Here is a 27,461-nt window from a genome sequence, read left to right as displayed (position 1 = left end):
TTTATCACATATGCATCCAGAAATCACTTTATACACTATACACATGCGGAAAATCAGGAAAACACCCATGCAGCCAGCCCGCTCGCAGAGATTCGAATGTTTGACCGAACTACCAGTGTTCAGCGGTTTTACCCGGTATCCGCGCGCTGTATTCACGTATGCGACCAAATTTTATGTACAGTACCCCGGAATTCGAAAGTTGGACCGAACTACCAGTGTTCTGTAGTTTTGCGCGGGCTGCTCCCGCTTTATTCAAGTATGCATGCAGAAGATACCGCATACACGTTACACATGCGAAAAATCCCGAAAACACACATTGAGCCAACACGGTTGCTTGGATTCGAAAGTTGGACCGAACTACCAGTAATCAGAGGTTTTGAGCGAATTTCGGCCGCTTTATTCACTTATGCATCCAGAAGATGCTGCGTACACGAGGCACATGCGTAAAATCACGCAAACACCCATGGACCCAGCCCGTTCGCCGGGATTCGAAATTAGGACCGAACTACCAGAGTTCAGCTTTATTCATTTATGCATCCAGAAGACACTGCATACACAACAGATATGCGTAAAATCACAAAAAACATGAGTGTAGCCTGCCTGCTCACCGGGATTCGAAAGTTACCGTATACCATCTCAAAGGAGCAAAGAAAAATCTTTAATCTAAAAAAAAAAAAAAGTGTGAATTTAATTTTTATTGGTGCGAACTTATTTAAAATATCATTTGCATTAAAAGATAATATCTAAATTAAGTGCACGTATCTAATAACATAAAAAAATATATTATTCCAAAAAATCAAATTTATTATTAAAAAAATAACAACATATTTTTAAAAAATAGCTTTTTCAGATTTTTTAATTAATATCCCAGCTGATTAAAGTTGTACAACTTCAAGAACGTCATCATTTAAATTCAATGTAATATAATAACTTTTATTCAATATAATTGAAAGAATTAACGTGACAATCATCCTAACCTGAAATTAAAAAAAAATTGTGAAAAGCAGCTGTTTATTTAAAATGCCTACATTAACGAAATATTTTTAAAATACAGTTAGGTAACATGCAATCGCGTGCTTTATTCAACTTTAGAATATAACCTTGATTTGTATCTGCGGCGATTCAAGAAACTGTTGCAATCGGAAAAATGAGCCCGAAAATTAGCGTTTTCACAGTTTTTAATTAATATCTCAGCTGATTAACGTCCTACGAAGATGAGAATGGTATCATTGGATTCGTAGAATTTTTTGGAATCCGCAGACACCTGCCTCGAATTCCAACTCAGCGCCGTTCCATAGATATTTAAGAAAAACGAAATTGACACGTGACCTTTCGCCAGCACAAATCTCGAGCGGAAGCAATTGTCATCCCCCCGGCGCTTTCGAAAAAGCAATTTTATCTCAGCTAATTCCGAGACGGTTGCCACTCCGAAAAATGAAATAACGTTTTCGCAGTTTTTAATTAATAACTCCGCCGATTATTGTCGTACGAAGATGGGACCGGTATCGATGGATTCGTTGATTTTTTTCGAATACGGGGATATGCGTTTCGAATCGCAACTCGGAGCCGTTCCGCAGATATTCGAGAAAAACGAATTTGGCACTCGGCCAAATCCCTAAAATAGGGGAAACCCGTGAAAGAAAGTGCAAAACGTAGGGAAACGTAGGGGTTTTTAATTAATATCTCGGCTAATTAAAGTCGCACGAAGATGCCGATGGTCAATCCGGCGAGCCACGGGCATTCTGAATCCAACGGTACCTTCCGCTAAGCTCTGCACCCAGCCGTTCCCGAGGAGATGATGTTACAAACACACAAACAGACAGAGGCACACAGATTTTAATAGTATAGACTAGCGGGCAGGCCCGCCAACTGAGCGGGCTGAAGCCCGCTATATATTGCTCGTGTGTAAAAGAGTTCCCGTGTTAAATTTCCCCGGTATACGAAAGTTGGACCGAAATACCAGTGTTCACCTGTTTTACCCGGGCTGCGCTCGCTTAATTCACGTATGCATCGAGAAGATACTGCATACACGTTACACATGCGTAAAATCACGAAAACAACTTGCACCCAGCCCGCTTGCCGAAAGTCGGAACGAACTACCAGTGTCTAGCGGTTTTGGGCGGGCTGCGCCCGCTTTATTAAAATTATTCATCCAGAATATACTGCATACACGACACACATGCGGAAACTCACGAAAACTCCCATTGAGCCAGCCCGTTGGCCTTTATTCGAAAGTTCCAGTGTTCAGCGATTTTACCCGGGCTGCGCCCGCTTTACTCGCGTATGCATCCAAAAGATACTGCATACACGTTACACATGCGGAAAATCATGAAACATACATGGAGGCAGCCCGTTCGCCGAGATTCGAAAGTTGGATCGAACTACCAGTGATCAGCAGATTTGCGCGGGCTTCGCCCGCTCTATTCTCGTATGCATCCAGAAGATACTGCATACACGATACACGTGCGTGAAATCACGAAAATACCCATACAGACAGCTCTTTAACGGCTATTCGAAAGTTGGACCGAACTACCAGTGTTCAGCGGTTTTGAGCGGGCTGCACCCGCTTTATTCACATATGTGTCCAGAAGATACTGCGTCCACGATACACATGCGTTAAATCACGAAGGTATGCATGCAGACAGCCCGCTCGCTGGAATTCGAAAGATGAACCTAACTACCAGTGTTCAGCGCGGACTGCGCCCGATTTATTCGCATATAAGTCCAGAAAATACTGCATACACGATAAACATACCTAAAATCACGAAAATACCCATGCAGCCAGCCAGACAGCCTTTATTCGAAAGCTGGACCGAACTACCAGTGTTCAGCGGTTTCCGCGGGCTGCGCCCGCTTTATTTACGTATGCATTCACAATATACTGCATACACATTACACATACTCAAAATTACGAATACACTTATGGAGCCAACCCGTTTGCCGGGATTCGAAATTTGGACTGAACTACCAGTGTTCAGCGATTTTACTGCTCAGGCTTTTTGCCAAGTATAACCGCAAAACTTTTGAGGTTTAATATTCAAACAGTAGATTCGTTATTAAAACTCCTTTTGATAAACTTCAACATAATCACACACAAAAGTGCATCAATATATATATTAATGTAATTAATCAACAATAATTATTTATATTAAGAAAACTTTCCATATACCATGTTCAAGCAACAATAATTTAATTTAAAATTCTGAACGAAAAAATAATTAGTCGGAATTTAAATAAATAGTTTATTTATATTTATATTTATTTTTTTGCAATTAAAATTATATTTAATATTAGTTTATGCGAACAGAAACATTTGTTACCAAAAATACGACAGTATATATAATAATGAACTTATATATAATAACAAAAGCAGTGAATGATTACGTAGCTCAGTAACACAAATGAGCACGCTGATTTAAGCTATTAGAAATATTAATTTGTATTATTCAAAGTTGCTTTTCTTATTCAGATCCAAAAATCAGGAATTGTTCGAAAAACGCACAAAAAATACATATCTCTGCAACTAACAGGCCCATCGGCTCGAAATTTACAATCTTATAATTGCCAGATTTTGAAAAGAGGTTTTGTGTTTGTTCCAAACAGATTGGCAAATTAGAAGATTAATTAGCATAATGAACAAAAATCCTCCACTACTTTAATTTCGTCCATGGCGAATGGCTTTGACGATTCCAACAGTCCTGCGGAAACCATCTTCCCTTCAGCGACTCCCGTCGCTTTCGAGTCGAAGGCCGTCAACCAAGAGTTAAGAAGAGGAGATAAGGTAGTAGCGCTTTTTTAATGAAACTTCTAATTAGGCTCCTAATTAGCAAAACAGTTTACAATGAACGCTAACCTTTATTTGATCATCCGGGAAGTGCAAAATTCAAAATTTGAACGAAATCGGTTATTTCTTTGAAAAGTTACGTATTTTTGTGCATTTTTCCGGCTCAATTTCTCTAATTAAGAAAAATGCACTAAATATTCGTATCTCCGGAACCAATCATGCGATTGGCTCCAAATTTAGAAATTTACAACCGATGGATGGTCATATGAAGGATGCTCTTTGTTCTAGATGGATTAGCAAATTAGATGATTAATTAGCATAATGAATAAAAAAGCTCAACTACGCTAATTTCATCCCCGGCGAATGGCCTTGACGATTCCAACAGTCGAGCGGATACCATCTCCCCCCCCGACACCCGTCGCTTTCCGAGTGCAAGGCCCTCAACCACGAGTTAGGAAGGGGAGATAAACGTAGTAGCGCTTTTTTAATGAACCTGCTAATTAGGCTCCTAATTAGCAAAACAGTTTACAATCAACGCCAATTTTCATTTCAGCATCCGGGAAGTGCAAAATTCAAAATTTGAATGAAATCCGTTAATTCTTTAAAAAGTTACGTATTTTTGTGCATTTTTCCGCCTCAATTTCTGTAATTAAGAAAAATTCAGTAAAATTTTGTATCTCGGGAACCAATCATGCGATCGGCTCCAAATTTAGAAATTTACAACTGATAGATGGTCAGATGAAAGATGCTCTTTGTTCTAGATTGATTGGAAAATTAGATCATTAATTAGGATAATGAATAAAAAAGCGCCACTACGCTAATTTCATTCCGGGCGAATGGCCTTGACGATTCCAACAGTCGAGCGGATACCATTTCCCCCCCTCCCGACACCTGTCGCTTTCCGAGTCGAAGGCCCTCAACCAAGAGTTAGGAAGGGGTGATAGAATGAATAAAGCTGAACTCTGGTAGTTCGGTCCTAATTTCGAATCCCGGCGAACAGGCTGGGTCCATGGGTGTTTGCGTGATTTTACGCATGTGCCTCGTGTACGCAGCATCTTCTGGATGCATAAGTGAATAAAGCGGCCGAAATTCGCTCAAAACCTCTGATTACTGGTAGTTCGGTCCAACTTTCGAATCCAAGCGACCGTGTTGGCTCAATGTGTGTTTTCGGGATTTTTCGCATGTGTAACGTGTATGCGGTATCTTCTGCATGCATACTTGAATAAAGCGGGAGCAGCCCGCGCAAAACTACAGAACACTGGTAGTTCGGTCCAACTTTCGAATTCCGGGGTACTGTACATAAAATTTGGTCGCATACGTGAATACAGCGCGCGGATACCGGGTAAAACCGCTGAACACTGGTAGTTCGGTCAAACATTCGAATCTCTGCGAGCGGGCTGGCTGCATGGGTGTTTTCCTGATTTTCCGCATGTGTATAGTGTATAAAGTGATTTCTGGATGCATATGTGATAAAAGTGGGCGCAGCCTGCTCAAAACCTCTTAACGCTGGTAGTTCGATCCAACTTTCGGTGTCGGCGAACGAGCTGGCTCCCCGGGTGTTTTCTTGCTTTGTTTGTAGAGGTAGTAGCGCTTTTTTAATGAACCTACTAATTAGGCTCCTAATTAGCAAAACAGTTTACAATCAACGCTAACGTTCATTTGAGCATCCGGGAAGTGCAAAATTGAAAATTTGAAAAAAATCCGTCTGTTAGATCGGGAGATACGTATTTTTTGTGCTTTTTTCCGACTCATTTAGTTTAATTAAGGAAAATTCGTAATTTGGGAACCAATCATCCAATTTTCTTGAAATTTCGAAATTTTCAGGTGTTCAGCGGTTTTACCCGGTATCCGCGCGCTGTATTCACGTATGCATCCAAATTTTATATACAGTACCCCGGAATTCGAAAGTAGGACCGAAATACCAGTGTTCAGCGATTTCGTGGAGCGGGCTGCGCCCGCTTTATACACATAAGCATGGAGATGATACTGCATAAACGATACACATGAGTTAAAGCAAGAAAACACCCGGGGAGCCAGCTCGTTCGCCGACACCGAAAGTTGGATCGAACTACCAGCGTTAAGAGGTTTTGAGCAGGCTGCGCCCACTTTTATCACATATGCATCCAGAAATCACTTTATACACTATACACATGCGGAAAATCAGGAAAACACCCATGCAGCCAGCCCGCTCGCAGAGATTCGAATGTTTGACCGAACTACCAGTGTTCAGCGGTTTTACCCGGTATCCGCGCGCTGTATTCACGTATGCGACCAAATTTTATGTACAGTACCCCGGAATTCGAAAGTTGGACCGAACTACCAGTGTTCTGTAGTTTTGCGCGGGCTGCTCCCGCTTTATTCAAGTATGCATGCAGAAGATACCGCATACACGTTACACATGCGAAAAATCCCGAAAACACACATTGAGCCAACACGGTCGCTTGGATTCGAAAGTTGGACCGAACTACCAGTAATCAGAGGTTTTGAGCGAATTTCGGCCGCTTTATTCACTTATGCATCCAGAAGATGCTGCGTACACGAGGCACATGCGTAAAATCACGCAAACACCCATGGACCCAGCCTGTTCGCCGGGATTCGAAATTAGGACCGAACTACCAGAGTTCAGCTTTATTCATTTATGCATCCAGAAGACACTGCATACACAACAGATATGCGTAAAATCACAAAAAACATGAGTGTAGCCTGCCTGCTCACCGGGATTCGAAAGTTAACCGTATACCATCTCAAAGGAGCAAAGAAAAATCTTTAATCTAAAAAAAAAAAAAAAGTGTGAATTTAATTTTTATTGGTGCGAACTTATTTAAAATATCATTTGCATTAAAAGATAATATCTAAATTAAGTGCACGTATCTAATAACATAAAAAAATATATTATTCCAAAAAATCAAATTTATTATTAAAAAAATAACAACATATTTTTAAAAAATAGCTTTTTCAGATTTTTTAATTAATATCCCAGCTGATTAAAGTTGTACAACTTCAAGAACGTCATCATTTAAATTTAATGTAATATAATAACTTTTATTCAATATGAATAAAAGAATTAACGTGACAATCATCCTAACCTGAAATTAAAAAAAAATTGTGAAAAGCAGCTGTTTATTTAAAATGCCTACATTAACGAAATATTTTTAAAATACAGTTAGGTAACATGCAATCGCGTGCTTTATTCAACTTTAGAATATAACCTTGATTTGTATCTGCGGCGATTCAAGAAACTGTTGCAATCGGAAAAATGAGCCCGAAAATTAGCGTTTTCACAGTTTTTAATTAATATCTCAGCTGATTAACGTCCTACGAAGATGAGAATGGTATCATTGGATTCGTAGAATTTTTTGGAATCCGCAGACACCTGCCTCGAATTCCAACTCAGCGCCGTTCCATAGATATTTAAGAAAAAAGAAATTGACACGTGACCTTTCGCCAGCACAAATCTCGAGCGGAAGCAATTGTCATCCCCCCGGCGCTTTCGAAAAAGCAATTTTATCTCAGCTAATTCCGAGACGGTTGCCACTCCGAAAAATGAAATAACGTTTTCGCAGTTTTTAATTAATAACTCCGCCGATTATTGTCGTACGAAGATGGGACCGGTATCGATGGATTCGTTGATTTTTTTCGAATACGGGGATATGCGTTTCGAATCGCAACTCGGAGCCGTTCCGCAGATATTCGAGAAAAACGAATTTGGCACTCGGCCAAATCCCTAAAATAGGGGAAACCCGTGAAAGAAAGTGCAAAACGTAGGGAAACGTAGGGGTTTTTAATTAATATCTCGGCTAATTAAAGTCGCACGAAGATGCCGATGGTCAATCCGGCGAGCCACGGGCATTCTGAATCCAACGGTACCTTCCGCTAAGCTCTGCACCCAGCCGTTCCCGAGGAGATGATGTTACAAACACACAAACAGACAGAGGCACACAGATTTTAATAGTATAGATAGTGTACTTAAAATATAAATATTACAGTTAATGCAATGAATTAGTTGCTATTAGTAATATCTGGTTTATGATTAATAATAATAATCAAATAAACCGATTAAAGTGAATAAACTATTATAATTTATTACTTAACTGCAAATACAATTCAACTGTCTGTTACCAATGATTTTCAACAGTTAATGACAATTGTAATAATTTTCTACGCTTTCAGTGTGAGATTTTTCATAATGCATACATTTTTATTTCCTGCGTTGGCGCCTCACTATAGTGCAAGCTTCTGACAGCTGTGCGAGCGTGCAAGTTGGTTTTTATTTGATGACGAATGTTAGGTAAAATGAATTTATTGTATTTATTTCATATGTTGCGCTCACATGTTTTAAGTCATTTACGAATGCTTGCGATTTAACAGAACTGATTGTTCTATGTGCTGCGCAGTCTAAATTTGATGTTATTTTCGTTGTCAGTTCATAGCGTATACATAACTGTTTTGCTAAGTTCACAAATTTTACTCTATTTGTTACCGCAATGAAGGATGACTTCTAAATCAAGAAGACACTTTTTGACGATTACTTGGACATTAAAAAAGAAAATGACGGGAAGAAATAAAAGGATGTGTAGTGCCCTCCCTCCAAAAAAAGATAATGAAAGTAAAGAAAGTACTTTTAGCAAATCGCCGGAAGATTATATCAATGACTAGCAAGATATGGTATTGTACGAGCTGGTAGCGTTGAAAAACGCATCTTTCCATGTAAAAATGGAAAAGAACCAATTACAAACAAGTTTACACATTTTGAGCATTATTTCGATAAAAAAGAATAGAAATGAGAGCTATACCAACTAAAATGCAGAATTATAAGGCTACTGTTAATTTAAGTTATAATTTAACCTTACGTTTTTTAACTTACCTATATCATTATATATTTTTTCTATTTCACCTCATATTATATAAATATGTATATAACTTATTAAGTTATAAAATATAATAAAATTACATCTTAATGTAATTATATCCTCAAACTCACGGTCTGTTTATGAAAGCAAGCATTGTTCAGAATTAAAAAGTAAATTCAAATATATCTTTTCCCCATTTTGCTGATAAAGCTTACATTTATCATATTTTATTTTATTTTTTGTTTATTTAATGTTTTTCATCGTTAATTATAATTTTTTCTTTCTTATTTACTTAATGTTTCAGGTTGTTCCTTTTCATTATAATTTATTTTTAATTCCTCCTTTTATTGTGTATTTATTCATTGATTAATCAATTTATTTACATATATTTTTACATTTAGCAATTTGTTACAGGCTTTTTAAGTATTGTGTTTTCTATTCAGTACTAATTGCTGTATGTGTCTCCTCTTTTTACAGTGTGTAAGCAAATAAGAGGAATTGAACTCAGCCTTCGTGTAACTGATATACTAATTCAGCACTTTTTTTTTTCTTCTTTTTAGCTGCTCCTAAGATCGTTGACATGAAAGTGGAGATGAATTTCTATTGGTGCATTTACTATCAGGTAACGGGCTTCCCGAAACCTAACAGGACATGGTACTTCAATCACGAACCACTCACAGCTGGTTATATTAAAAAAAATAAAATGATCGATGATCGAGAGCATGCCAGGACTTCGAGGAATACGTATTTGGCTGAAGGTAAGAGAAAAATGTTTCCTCTTTTATTTTACTTCTTAATTATTATTTTTTATTTTATTTTTACTTATCTAAATATTCGGCTAAGCACCAGCAGCTGAGCGGTAAGGATCTTTACATTGGTAGTTAACACCTGGAATCAAATGTCGGCAAACCTACAGATTACAAAGGAGTTCTCATCGTTATTTAAATCGGCTTCTTATTTCGTTATACATTGGGAGCATATACAAAGTGAATATAAGCTAATTTCTTCGAAGATGTTTTTCCAAAAAGGCATTTTTTTCTTTAAGCAGGTACTTTAAGCATATATATATGTAGTATTTTAGGTACGCAGGAGGAATCCGATACTTAAACTGCTGTGGATAGTCGAGTGGAAAGGGAAAAAGAAGATATTGACACAAACCAAGTCCAGCTAATAACCATCTTTATTTCTAGGCACATTAGAATCATATTCGTAGACAATATACTTTTTGATCATAAATTATTACAATAATTTCTCATAGACACAGGTAAAAGCGGTTGACATCAAGCAGAGCAGTGGGGAGATTTTCGGCAGTGGCGGAAGCTAAGAAAGAAATGACGTAATTACTTCTAAGCGGCATGTATACCAAGAAGATGCAGAACGTACTCGAAGCTGTGATTGGTTAATTTTTTGTTTTAATTACCTTTTTCAAGTAGCGTTATGTAAGATGGAAAGATCTGGAATTTGGGAGAACAGATGAACTTACGGGGAGAGCATAAAATCTAGAATGGTTAACTTTATTATCGCCAATTATTTCTTAAAGTAGCCATCGTATTTTTTTTATATCTTACACACACACACACACACACACACATATATATATATATATATATATGATATTTTAATGCATAGTCGCGATGGCTGAGAGGAAAGACGACCAGATGACGCCGACACAAATGAATTTTGAAGAAATCTCAATCTTTATTTTCACGCATTTGAAACCGTCTTAGTAAGCATTTATCCAATCATAATGAATTACAATAATTTCTTATATACACAGGTTGACAGAGGTGACATCACTTTGCACGGACAAACAGAGCAGCTGGGATATCTTATCAGTGGCTAAGCTAAGTAAAGAATGATGTAATTTCTTGCGAGCGGTACTTTTACCGAAGTAGATGCAATTGTGGAGACAAGCTATTATTGTTTAATTTTAGTATTAGTTACCTTTTTCAGTCAGTGTTATGTAAAATGGAAGGATATCGAATTTGGGACGACAGATGAATTTAGGGTTAGACCACCAAATCTGGAGTAGTTAATTTGCGGCCGCCAATTATCTTTAAAGCAGCCATCGTGTTTTGTTATATCTTACTAGTCGACAGGATACATATCCTGTTGTCCAAATTCCAATGGAAAAGTCATCAAAATGCCTACGTTAACTGACCACCTCTTCAAATCTTCGATGGTGTAACGGAAATTCATAATGGATATCAAGTATCTGCAAATTTAAAAATCTAAAAGAGAAAAATAAAAAATATGTAAAAGAGTAAATTAGAGCTTAAATTAATTTTCCTTCTGTATTCTAAATATAGTAATCTATCTGCACTGTGTCATTTCGAGATTAATCCATGTCATATGACTCTTACATAATTCTGATGCTGTAAATGGAACTCAAATAGCCAATAGTAATGTTATAGCAGTATTAATTATCCAATAAAAATGCATTGAGAACTAAACCTAACTCAGTCTGAATTAAGATTTCACCCTGAACATAACTCATTAGCTTTCTACGCTTTGGCCTGGTTGGACTACAGTCTGTCTGCTCCTTCTTTCTTACTGCAAGACTTCTTTCTTACTACTTTCTTACTTTTTTTTTTCTTACTGCATCAAAAATATAAACTTTTGGAATAGGCATAAATAACGTGCCAACTTGTTTGTGACTGCAACATGTTTGCTGAAATAAAAGCTGAATTAAATCTACTTCGACTGCTAAATTTCTTATTCATTGTGGAATGGAGTTTCAACATCTCTAAGCCATCAAAATCCTCGCTGTTCATTACGGATTCCACCGCCTGCGTTTTACAACAAAATCTATTAGATAGTATATACATATATTAATTATATATATATATATATATATATACATGGTTTTAATAGGATTTTGTGTTCCTTGCAGATAATATATAAAATACTTATCTAATAATAATATGTATACATGTATTAATTATTAATTTCGATTTTTTCCTTGGAAACGAAGAGAAAAAATATCGTATTCAGATAATTATTAAAGGTCATTCTTGGAAATTTGAGATTAAACTATGTAAAATAAAACTTAGTAGAAGTATTAAACAGTATTTGAATTCATAATAGGACAATATCCAAAAAAATGCAAATTGAAATATAATTAATTCTTGTTGATCCCATGGAAAAAGGTGGAATTTTAAATACAGTTTTTAAATTGCTAGACATAACATTTTAGTTTAACAAGAGACAAAGGGTTTAATTTTAATTTTTACTTACACCTAATACTTTTGCAATGGCGTCTAGTTGTTCATTGTTCTATTCGAAAAGGACTTTGTTTCAAACAACATGCAAGGGAGCAAGTTTGGAGAGAATATGTTACTAGGCTCACTTCCATCTGCTATCCACGTACTATTCTTAACTAGAATCTGTTAATATATAGAAAATATATTAGCGATTCTAAATTCATGAGAAAATTTTAAGAAAAAAGGCATTCTGATTTGTTGTTGCCTAAGATAAATCAAAATTGTACGTGAGAGGGTGGAATTGCCGAAAAATATATTTTCTCTTTAGCAGTTTTCAGGAGATTAATGGTAAATTAACTAAGAGTAAACACTGATACAATTAGTATTATTTCTGGCTGAAAGTCAAGAAAATAGAGAGTGTGTACAATAAAACTGAGCATTGAAATACAAAATATATAAAACTTTAAATCTGAGAAATATCCTGTCTTACCCTCCTTTTGGTTTCCCACAAGTCAATCGCCACTTATTATTTTAAAGACTGAAATTAAAATCAGAATTTGTGTAAGTAAAATTAGTTAATCCTTTTAAGTAATATTTTTTTTATTTTATTTATTTGATTAATTATTGCGTTTCCCGTAACTTTTCTTGATAACTTCGTGTGCCAATTAGTTTAATAGTTGTAAATTTAAAATATGCTCTTTTATTAAGAAGTTTAATTTAAGTAAAGACTTTTAGATCTAGGTAACCACTTTCTTATTGACTGGTATTAGTCTTGTTAAGCAGGATGGGTAAATTTAGAGTTTTTCTGTAGACTCAAAATTATTGATAGTAATTATATCATCTATATATGTGAAAGTATTTACAAAAAAATTTTAATTAGTTTTATCCAGTGACTACTAAAATTCAGGTTATTTTCTAAATAAGTAGAGGTTACAAGTCTGTGTCGAGAAGTTCGTTCCCATTGGGATCCCATTTGTTTGCTTAAAAATAGTGTCGTTAAATTTAATAAAGTTGTAAAAAAGTACACAGTTGAGGAAATCCTTCTATTTGTCTTCTTCTAAAAGTGTAAGCATTTCAGGAAATAAATTTGTAAGTAATAGTAAATTTATTTCAGTAGCAAAGGAATATGTATGTTTTCAAAATCACAACAATTAATTTCTTCAATTTCGAGATTTTTAACTGCAGAAATAACTGGTATGCTAGTATTAATGATTCAATAAAACCTGCGGTTTTTGCTAGATAAATTTAAAATAATACAACTAATCTTTTTAAACTGAACTGCAAATAAGTAGTCATTAGTCTTCTTAGAATTTTAGTTCCATTAGCAATAAATGTGAATTTAATTCGTGTTGTATGGTATTTTTGCAGAGCATAAATGTTAGCAAAGCTTTTGTAATCACGTGGAACAAAAATTTAAAGTTTGCGGTTAAAGTTTAGTTTGTTGACAATTCATACTTTTTTAGTAAGTGATTGGTTGATTAAGTTCTGCTTCAAATAGTTGCCTGTAAAACGGGTTTTATAGAAAACTGAAATTATTACTGGGATTATCCCATTTAGGTTATTGTAAGTTTTTGCCTAATGTCTTGTATTTTATATTGTCTTGTATTTATTGCCTTATCTAATTTGGTTGTCGTAAATTTCTGTTATAAATTCCTTTATTTTGCTTTTAATGCTTTTATTGTTTTTAATACTTGTTTGCTTAATTTCTTGTATTTTGTTACATATGTGTGTGTGTGCGTCTATATCTATAGACACACCCACATGCATTGATGCTTTCCCCTGCCATTAAACTTAGCACTCCAATATTCTAAAGAAACATTGCTAATACTATTGTCAACCAAATTCATTAGATTATATACACCTGTGGAGATATATCTGATTTTCAAAACGAAATAGGTATACTCGTTTACACACTTTAAGAAAATGGTGTTCCGAAATCTTTTATTAATTTAAAAAAAGCCATTAATTGCAGCCCTTAAAGTTATGCATGGAGCGTTAATTTAAACCCATAGGGGGATTAATTGCCGCTTCTTAATTTTATATACTTTTATAAGCTAAAACCCTTTTATTAAACAGGCCATCTCTTTTTCAAAACTCCATGTGGCCGAACAGAGCGAGTGCTTTAGTTATGTCTGTTTCTTTATTTCTGTTTCCTACTGCCACTTTACTAATACCAGATCCAATTATACAAAACTATTAAAAAAAAAAAAAAAAAAAAAAACTTTGGATGTAATATAAAAGCTTTCAAAGGAGCATTTTTTAAAATTTTTTTAACGTTATTTATTAAATATCATGTTCTTCGCTCTTAAACCATGAAATTCAATTCAACAGCAATATCACAAATTTATTTATTACATTATTTTTTAAATGTCCACTACTCAGACTTACATAAAAATATGCGCTACTTGCCTGAATATCCCATTATGAGTATACAAATGCTGCTTTTTTTTTTTTTTTAAATATGTTGGAAAGGTTGGAAGTGGCAGCATAATTTTTTTTTTTTTCAGATAGTGGCAGTTTTCCGAAAAATGTAGTCCACCCGACTGTTAAAGATATTCACCTGTAATTTTCAAACTCTAAAATTTTCATCTATAGCTTGGTTCACGCACTTAATTTAAATTTTATTAGCCCAAAGAGAGTTAGCCCAGAAAGATTATTACTTTCGTTTTGGCATTTTGTGGCGCTTCGCTATAAACGGTGCTTCACTTTTCAAATTGTTGCCACCAAATATTATAGCTTTGTATTCTATTTAAAGAAATTAAATAATGAAGAATCTGCATAAATGTATGTGGGTTTGTCACATTATGATAAAACAAAAGTACCTAGAGCCACACGCTTTGACTGACGTACGTCTCCACCCGAATATAGGCATCTGGAAGCGCTAATTTGAAATTTGTTTCAGTATCTATTTCATATTTTGTAAAGTACTTATGAGTTTTTGATTAAGAAACTCAACGATTTCAAAGCGAGCAATAGCAACACTGTACGGGGAAAAAAAAAATAAAACATATTTATCTCTAGCGCACGAGACTGTATATCGGAAATTCTAAAGACATGCTCTTTTTAAATTAATTTGCGATATTGCCATTGAATTGAATTTCATGGTTTAAGTGTGAAGAACATGATACTTATAAAAGGTAACAGGCAAAACGTTAAAAAATGCGTCTTTGGGTTTTATATAACAATATTGTTATAATGTCATATAATAATCTGAAAAAAAAATATGTATAATTTCAGTATTATAAGACAAATGTGTATATCTGAAAAATATGTTATAATGTCATAAAAAATCTGAAAACCTTCAGATTTTTATGTGTTTTATAAAAATTAAATTTATGTTTAATTGTTTTCTTACTCTCCTTGTCTTTTTTTTTTTCTTTTAGTCCAAAGCGGCAATTTGCCCAGAAAGACAATTAATTTCATTTCGGCATTTTGCGTTGATTCACCATCTGCGTTGTTTCACTTTTCAAATTATTGCCACGAAATATTACCACCCTGTATTATATTTAAAGTAATTAAGTAATTCAAAGTCTGTGTTAATGTATGTATGTTTCTCGCACTGTGATAAAACAACAGTACCTAGAGCTGTCAAATTTTGAATAGCGTAAATATCACCGAATATGGTCATCTGGTAGCTCTAATTTGGAATTTAAAATTTGTTTTGTTATCGATTATATAGTCACAATTTGTGATTGTAAAACTTTAACGAATTTCTGATTAACAAACTTAAGGATTTCAAAGCGAGCCATGACAATGTTGTATAGGAAAACATTTTTACCTCCAGCGCGCGAGACTCTGTATCCGAAATTCTAAAGATATGCTCATTTTAAAATTATTTTACGATATTGCTGTTGAACTGAATTTTATGGTTTGAGTGCGAAGAATATGATATTTATTAAATAAAGGTAATACACGAAACTTTAATAAAACGTCTCTTTGGACGTAATTTAAAAAATGAAATTTTTCAGATTTTTATTTATCTTTAGTTCAAAGAGGCTTTGTCCCTGAAGGACTATTGTTTTCGTTTTGCGATTTTGTGGTGAATCACCATAAATGGTGAATCACTTTTCAAACTGTTCCCACCAAATGTTAGAGTCCTGCATTATATTTGAAGAAATTAAATAATGAAAAATCTGCGTAAATGTATACATGTTTCTCGCATTGTGATAAAAACGACGGTACATAGAGTCATCGAATTTTGTATGTAAGAATGATGTATGTATGAAGTTTGTATGTATGAAGATGTAATCCTCTTACGAATATGGGCATGTGAAAGACCAAATTTGAAATTTAGAATTTGTTTTATTCTCGATTTAATATTTTGTAAAACTTAAATGAATTTTTGAGTAACAAACTCAAAGATTTACGAACGAGCAATGGCAACACCCTACGGGGAAGAAAAACTTTTTTATCTCCAGCGCGCGAAACTGTGTATCGGAAATTCTAAAGATAGGCTCATTTTAAAATTATTTTGCGACATTGCTATTGAACTGAGTTTTATGGTTTAAGTGCAAAGAACATGATATTTAATAAATAATAGTAACACACAAAACGTTAAAAAAACGCTCCTTTGGACGTAATTTAAAATTTAAAACCTTTCTTTTTTTTTTTTTTTTTTTTTTTTTTTTTTCTATTTGAATTATAGTCACATTTTGTGAAGGAGAACTCAAAGTCTATAATACACATGGAATTAATATTCAGCCATGGAAATGAAACTTTGTCGCTTTTTTATTTTTATTTATTTATTTATTTATTTTTTGGCAAGCGTAGGCTTCGAGCATTCACTTATAGTCCACGAACCGCAAATTGAGAAACTTTGGTTTAAAGAAAAATAATAAGCACCGATTTTTCACCGAAACAAACCATGACAGTAAAGCATCAGTATCAAGAATGCAAAGACGTAAGCGCATTATCGTTCTATTGCAACATTCCAGTACTTCGTAACTGGTAATTTAAAAAGTGTGCTACTAATCTGTAACGAACGAGTGCTTTGAAGTTCATCCATCTTAGTGTTTACGTGAGTTACTTCCGCTTCCTATCCTGTAAATTAATTTCTAATAGGTGCTTATCGTAAAACAAATCTCAAAGTTTATTTTTTAACAGTTAGAAAATACAGTTTGGAACTCCTATAATAAATTATAAGTGTAAATTAAATTTCTCTTTGTCGAAATAAAACTGATAAATGTATCGTGATTTCTAAATTTTACACTAAGTGCTTTTATTTTAAAATTAAATCTTCTATAGCTTAACGTTTAATTACACTCATAATTTAAAATCTGCAGAGTTGATGCTTAATGAACTTTCATGTACTAGTGATAAACAATTTATAATTATGTTTTGTTTTAGGAATTCTTTATGATTTCTTAATTACTTCGAATATCATGCAATTAATAATACATAGTTGTAAATAATGAAAAATGGAATAAGGTTACAATAGTTTCCATTTTAGCAGCTCGAAACGATTTAAAGCTCCTTATTTTATGCTTTTGAGCTATAATTCTTTCTTTTCGTTTCATTCTCTTTGAAGTCTTTATGTTCCAAAATGAAACATTTCCTCCTAATATTGTTGATCACTTAAGAAGCTTAATGCTCCCATGCTGTTTACTTCAGAGCACATGAAAGATTAATCGAAGCAAAGTAACTCCGTTATGCTTTATTTTTAAACACAAAGCGAGCCTATACAAAGAAAACCTAGTGCTTAGTTTGTTCATTTATACCATCATTAACAATGCGGACATGGTGCTTTGTTTGCTACATGAAAAAAGCTGTCATTAAAAGAGTTCTGAAAATTTCAGGATTAGCGAAACCACAGTAATCTTAATTTCTTATTATACACTCATTATTTTATATCTGATAACAGCTCGGCAGCCACTTTTTTAAATATTTGTGTTTTCTCTGTCCTTGTTGCATTTATTTAAAAGTCTAACAAATTTGTTTCATGAATTAAAGATCTTCATTCAGTCTAACTGATTTTGCTTATATAAATATGCAAAAAGGGACCTCTTTTTGCATCCCTAGTCTGTTTTGTTTAAAATCGCACTCTTGCTGATTTCCCTATGTTTCAGCATTCCTTTACATCCTAACGCGAGCCAGCTTCTCAAGCAGCTACGCTAACTCTGACAAAATTTGCATATATGCACACTGGTTTTCAAAACCAATATATATATAATTTCAAATTCATATTGAGGATAGATATTACACCTATTGAGTAAATATGCTTTGTAAAAACAATGTCAGCACTCACGTAAGACAATATTAAACAGATTAAATACATCTATAACCCGTATATCAATAAATCACTACTGACCACTAAAATTTCTATACCAAAAAGGCTCAAGCATGAAAGGTCAAATTTGCATGAAACGTACTACATTCTAGGATATGCAAATGATTAGTAGAGATACGCACAAAGAAAGTATGAGTGATACCATCTGCATTATGTAAAAATGGGAAGACTGCACAATGGGGTTCTCATATGAAATTGCATTTGAAAAGTGCTTGTTTGTGTGAAGAGGTTCCGCCCCGGGTGTCGACGCCGGTGAAGCTACTGGCTGGGATCTCTGCTTAGGCAGTTTTGAGCACGGTGTTATAAAATCAATCTTCACAGGACTAGAATCATTGTTTATTCGATGGTAGGTTCAGGCTCGACAGGGACCTTATGGCACTTACTGTCTTAGTTGACCCTTTGGCTGTGCGGGTGCTACATGGTTAGATTACGAAGGTTGTCCTTGGGGGTTTGGCTTTGCTTGGTCAACACGTTGGGAATTTACTACGTTTTACATTTCTTCGCTTTGGTGGTGGATGCGTAGCCTTCCACCTCTGACTCTGCGTACAAATACCCAGGCTGTGTGAATCATATATGTTCCTCTGGGTTGACCGGAGGATTTATGCCTCCTCAGGTCGCCTCCAGGGATTGAAGCGTTTAACCGTGTATAGCATTTCAGCTCGTTTTGAGTTATTCTTATCGCTGGTGAGTTGTTTGAAGGTCGTGTTGCGCCTCCTGTAAAAAGAAGAAACTCCTAACAATACCTGTTGGAATTCGACAGGGAGAGCAACAGCAAGTATCGAGACTGCGGTTAATAGTTCCATTACTTTGCTCCTAGTGGCGTTATCCCCTGACTAAAAGACAAATATAGAATCGGGGGTCCGTGTTTGCCCTATTGAACACCATGTAGAATCTTAACGGTACTGGGTCAGTTATTCCCCACAGGACAGCTATGTTGTGATCTCGCCTTGCAGGGTTGTACTTCTACATCACATGAAGTCAAGAATTTGGTTCATGACAAAAAACGACGAGAAGGGCCCGCAGGAACAATGCATTGCCATCTGCAGAACCACGACTGTACGCACTATGACCATTGGTGTGGTTTCCTTTGATACTGCACATGGGAGAGAAACAGGAAAAAGAGGACGGAGCACTAGAACTTCGCCTATGGATTTACATATTTGCTCCATCGTGTTATTGTTCTAGTACAACATCCAAAGCAGGGAATACTGCCCCCCCACTTCGGGATCCAACTCAGCAAGGAATCCCCTACATAGTGTAAAATGGGACATACGTCGATCCGGAGCAACAAAGACAGGCGAGCCTACAGTGGTTCGAACAACGACGACATTAGATGCAAGAATAGTACCCGATTGTCTTTTCAGAAGATTTACGAATTTGCGTAAAGCATCATCATGGACGTATCCAAAATTGTGTTAGCCACCGGCTCCAATAAATGTACCTTGTAGGGATATGCTTCAGTACAGAGATGTGCCTCAGTTACGAAGATGTGCCCAGTTACGAAGTTGTCTTTTAATATATTACGAAAGTTTCAGGAAGTTACACTTGGATTAATTTACCAAAAGGAGGATCCTAAAACAGCTTTCAAGCTTTAAACATAGATTCTTGGAAAAATAAAATAAAAGCCAGTAGAGAGAAAGTTTAATTTGTAGATGCCTCCATAAGATCTTTTTTTTAAATAGAAAATGAGAAATGGAATTTAGGCTGAGCATGAATTTATTTGATAAAAAATGAGAGAAAATCAGTTTTCCTTACCAAACAAGTAGAAATGTAAACTGTCAAATGCAGTTCCAGCAAGAAGAAGAATATTTCTCCACGGAACTTTCAGTAATTTAAGTGTAACAAGAAATGCCATTTATAAAGGTGGATCCCAAAGTAAAATCTCATCCTATTTACTCTCAAACTAACAGTGCAGAGCCAGTATTTCTCCAAGAGTCCTTTTACTGTACACTGTTAATAAAGGAGTGGTTTTTAGTACTCCATGGAAATATCTATAAATATTTATCTCAAAACGTTCTTCCGTTCTTCTTCATGAATATATCTCTGATAGGGCTAAGCTAGGTAGGATATTCGGGTGTTTAGGATTTTTTTTAAGATATGATTTTATTTATGACGAATGCGTTTTTACGGTACCTTGCTTTTCCACTAAGCAAAATCAAAAATGCAGATCGGAATAGTTGTTTCAGTCATGATGGAACAAACTATTTATTTCCGAAGCAAGCAAACTATGTTCTATATGTACTTCTTAAATTTGTTTCTTAATCCCCTCAATAAGACGCGAATTTTTTCTTTTTGTTTCATTAAATGATTGCCAATTAACTAAGCAAGTGGAATATTTATCGATTGTTTTTTACTAAATGAGGGCTATATTTCTTAACTATAGTAAATATTCTGTAGAATAATACTTTCAGAGGAAAATGGATATAAAAGATGTAAATATAATCTTGAATAAAAAGAAAATTGTTCGTAAGTTCTCTATTTCTGAATGTCATCAAACTGTTGTTTTATTAGGCTGATCATATTTCCGTGAAGAAAAACTCATCATCGAGATGGAGAGAAAGGGATGAGGTTAATCTTCATAGAGAAAGAAGACAAAAGTAATTTTATGTGCTGAACTTATTATTCTTCAGGAACAGAACTCATAAAAATATTGAGTGCGCTTTAGATGTAGGACTGTATATCGGAGGTATTTTTCCATGAATATCTTTGATAACGCTATCTTAGACAAGATGTTTCGGACTGTCAATGCTTTATCAGAATAGGTATATCATATTCGAAGACACGGTTTTGTTATTTAACTCTTACAGTCTATATCGTTTGAACTTTTGTCCTAGATTCCTGCTTTGACTATATAACTTTCGTACCATAACGTATTCTTTCAGAAAATACGTGACTTCCAGGAATGTAATAAAAGGGATTCTGCAATATTTAAGAAATTTTCAAGTCCTCAAAATGTTGTAGACATGTCCATTTTATTGCATGCATATAACTGATGCTTCACCATAATACATTTCATAACGGTCCGTTGACCGCATACGCGAGCTTCTCCAGTTTCGACGGCCGTAAATTCATCAGTTAGACTGTCTATACTATTTTTCATTCATACTTCGTCATTAAACAAAACTATTTAAATTCCTAGAGATTCTGAAATCGCAATTTCAGTTGCTGGTATATTCTAAATTGGTTTTCATTAAAATTCTCTCCGGCTTCACGAAACGTAGCCTCATTTATTTGTCATGAGTTTATTAATATTTTTGTTTAAGTGTTTTTTTATTGAAGAACAATAGTGGAAGCAAATAGTTCCTTCCTGAATTATTCAGAGGCTGTGCTTTTATAACAGAGCTGTTTTTATTTCCAACTAAGAAAGTTTATTTTCATGTGCGTACGGGCTTGTAATCGATTAAATGTGAACAGAACCGATGATAGCTTAATAAAATTTATTTTCCAAAACAAAAACTTTAAAATATCCAGTTCTGGAGCTTTTCACTAAAGTACTCGTACAGCTCTTCTCAGTACGACAGAGTACAATAAGTAGTTAGCACTTCAAACAACTAAGAATGTTAAACACAACTGGCATGAGGATACTGAGCAAAGTGAACCTAAGCAAGGAGGTCTTTCAGTACTCAACTCTGAACTAAAAACTGACAGGTGATCCTTTCTTCAGTTTTATATAGTTTTTCCCAGTCTGACGAGAAATTTTCAGTACCTTCAATTTTTTGAAACTACTGGAAGCATATATAGTTAAAGTTACTTACAGGGCTTGATACAGTTACATATAAAGATCAGACAACAAGAGTCCAAAAATATTTTTCATATTCTAATAAGACAATTTTCTCAATAAGAAAAATAAGAACGGGGAACGAAAAACATGCTGAAACTTCTAAATATTGTAACGAGTTATGAATTATAGTTTATGGCTGAAAATTAGCAATTATATTTACAGCTTTTATTAAACATATGGCACAACCATATTTAGAGAATTATATTAAAAATATGACTGATATATTTATTAAAATGACGAAACGCTCGGAGAATATACAAAATGTACTGGTTTATTTAAGACATTACGTGTGGATCACCTATTATTATGAAAGAACAGCTGAATGAACGTTCGACCACATTTGAACATGTATTTGTAGTTATTTATTTATTTCCTAATATGTTTCAGATTTAGACATTAAAGGAAGTTAAGTAAACACAAAGTACATGAAACTGAATATTGTCGCCCGTGTTGGAATTAAAAATGAAAAAAATTGAACCTATTTTTAATCTGGATTTTTCAGATATTACACACATTTTAATGGATAAAACAATATGGGTTCCTAAGATACAATGACAGCAGATATATAAGATATAGAACACACATATATATTTATAATTTTCAATTTTAATAGATCATTTTGGTTATTATTACTATTTACAAATATTTCTGAGATTATAGTTTTTTAAGGATTAGTAAACGTATATATATCAACTAACGCTAAAGGACTGATAAGAATACGAATCCTTATTATGATTTAAATACCATGAAACAATCTTAAGTGATAAGCATAACACTCAAATAACGGCTGAATTTATTACTCAGCTCTTAAGACATAATTCAAAGACACAAACCTAGTTAGAAAAATACGTATATTTATGTTACACGTATGTTTACATACGTATTTACGCACATAAAGCTACAAGGTTTTCCAATGAGAAGATAAACAAGAGGAGGAGGTGAGTAATACGTATATGGGCTGCCATTAATAGCTCTTCCAGAAGTTTTTCTAACCGTATTCATTAACAATCATAGTTCTTTGTGTTATATTGTAAGGATCTTAAGTTTTACTAACGTTTATTTTATTTTAAATCTTTACTATCACTTCTTATTTTCTACTTCCGGCCAGAATTATAAGCGTTAACTTATTTATGCAAAATTTGTCTGGCGAACGCCAAGTACTTAAGTTGTGGCTTTTTGCGAAGCGAGAGAGAGGAAGGAGTTAGTCGAAGCAGGCCGCTTACCTTAGAAGTTTTACTCAGTTGCTGGTTGCCTTCCAGGCCAGAGGTTTAATCCTCGTGATAATTTTTAAACGTATTGTAGTGTTAACAGTTCTCTGTACTACATACGGCTTCCTGTTAATATAAGGCCAATCTTCCACGTTTATTATTTCAAAGTTAAGTTAGCCTTTAGTTATATTTTTATATTCTTACGTTTAGACCACAAGTAGTGGGTCTTTGTATTCCGAAGTACGGAAATTATTGTAAAGAGAGAAAAATAAAGGGTTTTGTATACCCTTCTTGTGTATCCTGTCTACTTCCCACAGTTATTGAACATAGCTTTAGTAAGCTCCCTGTTCCGAGTCAGGTCCTTGCATGTTCCCAAAGAAAGTAAGACGGAACATTGAACCTGATAATATAGCCTCAAAGGTTAGACAGAGAATACATCATATATTCCGGCACCGTCCTTCCCCATTGATATACACTACCCTTTCCGTCATACATTACATAATAGTATACAATAGCGGTTCAACTGATTATCATTCAAGGCAATTATAAATCTTGTAATTCATCGCGCTCATGTTAACAGCCCAGAATTTTATTCGCTCCAACTTCAGTCCATCTGTCGCTTCCTTCATCACAAACTAAATGAATCTGAAATAGTAGTACAATTGGTAATCATTAAAACGAAATATAAATCAGTAGCTTATTGCATTCATGTTTTTTTTTTGGGGGGGGGGTTATTCAGTGTTAGTTTATCTCTCAAAGTAAGCTTTGTTCATCTGGATCGCCGCCCAGACGGTATATCGATTTGTAACTTGACTGCTCTACCGAAGACTCCGGGTTCTAATCACTGAGAATGCATGGATGTTTGTATTTGTATAGCGTCCGTGCTTCGAGGGAACACTCAAATTACAGGGCGAACCTAAAATTCTCCCGATAGGTTAATGGCAGGTAAAATTGTGGGGGAAATATCCGCACGAGCCACAGGCTGGTTTTTTTTTTCAAAACTGGGACGGAAACGTAGCAGCTTGTAAGGCCCAGAGAGTTTGCCAAGAGATATTGCATCTAATACAGGGTAGGAGACCAATGGGTGAGCAGCTGTGCCGCCAAGAAGACTTTCAGCTTTATTGCTCACTCAGTGGGACCATAATAGTACTCGTACAGCTCTTCTCAGTACGACAGAGTACAATAAGTAGTTAGCACTTCAAACAACTAAGAATGTTAAACACAACTGGCATGAGGATACTGAGCAAAGTGAACCTAAGCAAGGAGGTCTTTCAGTACTCAACTCTGATGATCATGCTACATGAATGAATTACTTAAACCCCAGCAGAGCAGAAGAAAAGAGACTGACCTTCTCTGGTGGCATCTATCAGCAAAACTCCCCACTAAAAACTTCACCAGCAACAAATTCTCATTTCCAGATATAAATGGAATCAGGATGCCTTAAATATCTGAAAACGGTGGCAACAACGCCTTTCAACCTCCATCGCAAATTTTAAAAAAATCTATAAAACTCATACTTTCGAAAAAAAATTTTAATAGGCATTCAAAAGTAAATTTTATAATTTATTTACTGTTATACCTGACACCGATGTAATTCAGCACTCTGAAAATGTAATTAGAAAGGGGTAAAAACGCATCTTGCTCATTTCTACAACATGTAACTTCGTTTCAGGTGAAACAACATTCGTTATTAAATTTACTGTTGATCCTCATTATAGTGTTTTTAATCACATCCTTGCACATTTTGCATTTAATAAACAAAAATCTTTTACATTCGGCTAAATAAAGCATATTAATGAAATACAAAAATATTTTACTAACTGGAAACTTTGCTTCATGGAGACTTCAAAAGTATTTAGATTTTAATCTTCCAGAAAGTTTCCATTCTTCGTCTCGAAACTAGTATCGGAAAATTACGTATATGGGTCGTTTAAATGGCACTGATGTAATAACTCCGCCATTTGAAGAGAAAGATAACTGCGCATGCACCTATAGAGGTTGGTGAGTGATGGGATTGCGTGGGATATCGTCAGATCCCGGCAGATGCGTGCATCATAGCGTCCGAGCAGGTGTTCTTGACCACATGCACTTAACCAATTTGTGGCCTGTTGTCAGTACTGCTTCTTCCACTACGAAAATGCCTACACTAATCGGAATACCGATCTGCCTTTCATACATTCCATGCCATAAACAGTTTGCATTCGATGAGAGATTTCAGAGCACTCGCATTTCCCGCTGTTTAAAATTGCACGACCGCGCATTGACACCGTTTGGAGGCAATGATGGATACCGTCTGGACCATGATGGAAACGATGCCTCTCTGCGTGCTCTGACGCTATGATGAACGCATCTAGCGGGATCTGACGATATCCCATGCAATCTCAGAACTCCCCGCCCTCTATAAGTGCATGCGCACTCATCTTTCTCTTCAAATGGCGGAGTTATTACGGCAGTGCCACTTTCATTTGGACGACCTTTATAGCTTATTTTAAGAAATATTCTAATTTTAAGTGCATGTGTAAGTTTCATACTTAAACATGTAAATGTTAACGGCACTTTTTAATAAATTTTGATTAACATAAATATGACTATTTATTTGTTTTTCTGTTTAATTTTAAAAATCAAATCTAGTTTCCAGATTTTGTGAATTTGTATTCTTTCTTCTACGTATAGCAACAGTATCTGAAACAGTAGCTAAAGAAAATTAAATTGCATCTAATGTTGATAATTTTGTGCGAAACTACTGCTCATACTTTTTTATTCTCTTGCTTTCAAAATCTATTTAGAATGTTTATTTTATGCAAAACAACTACCAGATCAACAAACTGTTTTAATAATCAGTGTAGTGGTTTAGTTGATTGGTATGACTCTATTCACTGAAAATAAAATAGTTTTGAATTATGCAAACTGCACTCCTAAAACTTTCAAACAATAAATGTGCTAAACAGCGATAGAGCACAATCTATAATATATATGAATTCATATATATTTAGTATTTACATTTTTAAGCTGAATTTTGAACAAGCGCGTTATTAATAAATTACCACAAAGAAGTGCGAAGTAATGTTTTCTCTTTACAGGCTGTTTAGAAGTAGAAAGAGATTCCCAAAAGAATGAAGGACTTTATACATTGATCGCTAGCAATCCATTTGGACAAGTGAACCATTCAATATATGCCAGATTCCATATAGGTAAAATTATTATATTAATCTTAAAAACATATATCCAAATGTGTAAAAAAATATTTGTTAAAGTTTCAGAAATGTTGAAAAACTTCAATAGTTAGTTCTAAACAGAGTTCAGTTCTTTAACACCTATTGAGAAACTGTAAGAACTTCTAATATGCATAAATCCATTTTTTTTTCACAGTAATGAATTTACTTTTAAGCAAATAAAAAATTTTAGTACAAGACTTCCTTATTTTCAAGAGAAAATTTAAGGGCCATTCTTTATCACTAATAGTTTGGAAAGTATATACTGGTACTTAGTTCAGTACTTTCCGAACTTTCAGTTTAGATCTATCAGTTTTCTTATGGAAGAGAGAATGAGGAGTGAGGGAAAATGATTACGCTGGAGAACGATTATTGCAAATATGAACATGTTGCAAATAAATTGCATTTGTTACTTTCAACATGAATGCAGTATATTCAAAAATTAATGTTTTACAAAACGTGTCCTATATAGTGTTTTGCTCAATAATGAATCTTTGCCTCATCCGATATCCAACTTTTCGAGGTTTGAATGTTTTTCACTGTACGTTTCGCTTTTAACTTTGCTCTCGCAAAAATGCTTTCCGTGGTTTCACGAGTCTCGATAGAACTCGACGTCCTCACTTGTTCATTTTTATCTTCCTCTTCTATACTCCTTGAAGAACCGATAGGAAAGCTATTGATGAAATCCCTAAGCCCTAATAAGGATAAACTAATTAAACCTAAGACAAAGTAACCGTATATCATATTGCAACGAAATAATAATAAATCTTTCCGGTAAAGATTCTAATACCGCATACTGTGAGCTGAGAGCCTCGTACAACGTTTTATTTCATTACGTGTTGTTACATTGATAATCCAAGAAAAATACAATATCAAAATAAATATATATTTGGCTTCAGAATTTTCTCCAGGTCCTACATGTAGGAAATGCTCAGTGGTCCATAATTGTTACATAACGAGTTAAAAGGATTGATAATGTGGCAAAATGAGAGTTAGAAAAAGATGAATAAGGAAATAAGTAATAGTATTTGTATAGGATTTCATTTGCGAACCCAAAACAGCGAATTAAAAAGACCGTTGTGGGAAAGATAGACCGAAGTTCTACTATATTGGTATTTCATAATAACAACAATGATA

The 27,461-nt window shown here is 34.7% G+C and overlaps 1 protein-coding gene across 1 annotated transcript in view; it reads left to right on the top strand.

The window, feature by feature from the left end:
• The window catches only part of LOC118204971 (BDNF/NT-3 growth factors receptor-like), a 722,804-nt gene that overhangs the window by 600,759 nt on the left and 94,584 nt on the right, over nt 1-27,461 (top strand). Inside the window, exons 7-8 of the mRNA XM_085818323.1 lie at nt 9,195-9,392; nt 26,193-26,303. Coding sequence (XP_085674449.1) covers nt 9,195-9,392; nt 26,193-26,303 — 309 coding nt within the window. The remainder of the gene's footprint in view (nt 1-9,194; nt 9,393-26,192; nt 26,304-27,461) is intronic.

Source organism: Stegodyphus dumicola, chromosome 6 (genome assembly GCF_044657685.1).
Source record: "Stegodyphus dumicola isolate Sdum_Otavi_A_Nest chromosome 6, ASM4465768v1".
Classification (NCBI taxonomy): domain Eukaryota; kingdom Metazoa; phylum Arthropoda; class Arachnida; order Araneae; family Eresidae; genus Stegodyphus; species Stegodyphus dumicola.
This window is presented reverse-complemented; position numbering and strand designations above follow the sequence as displayed.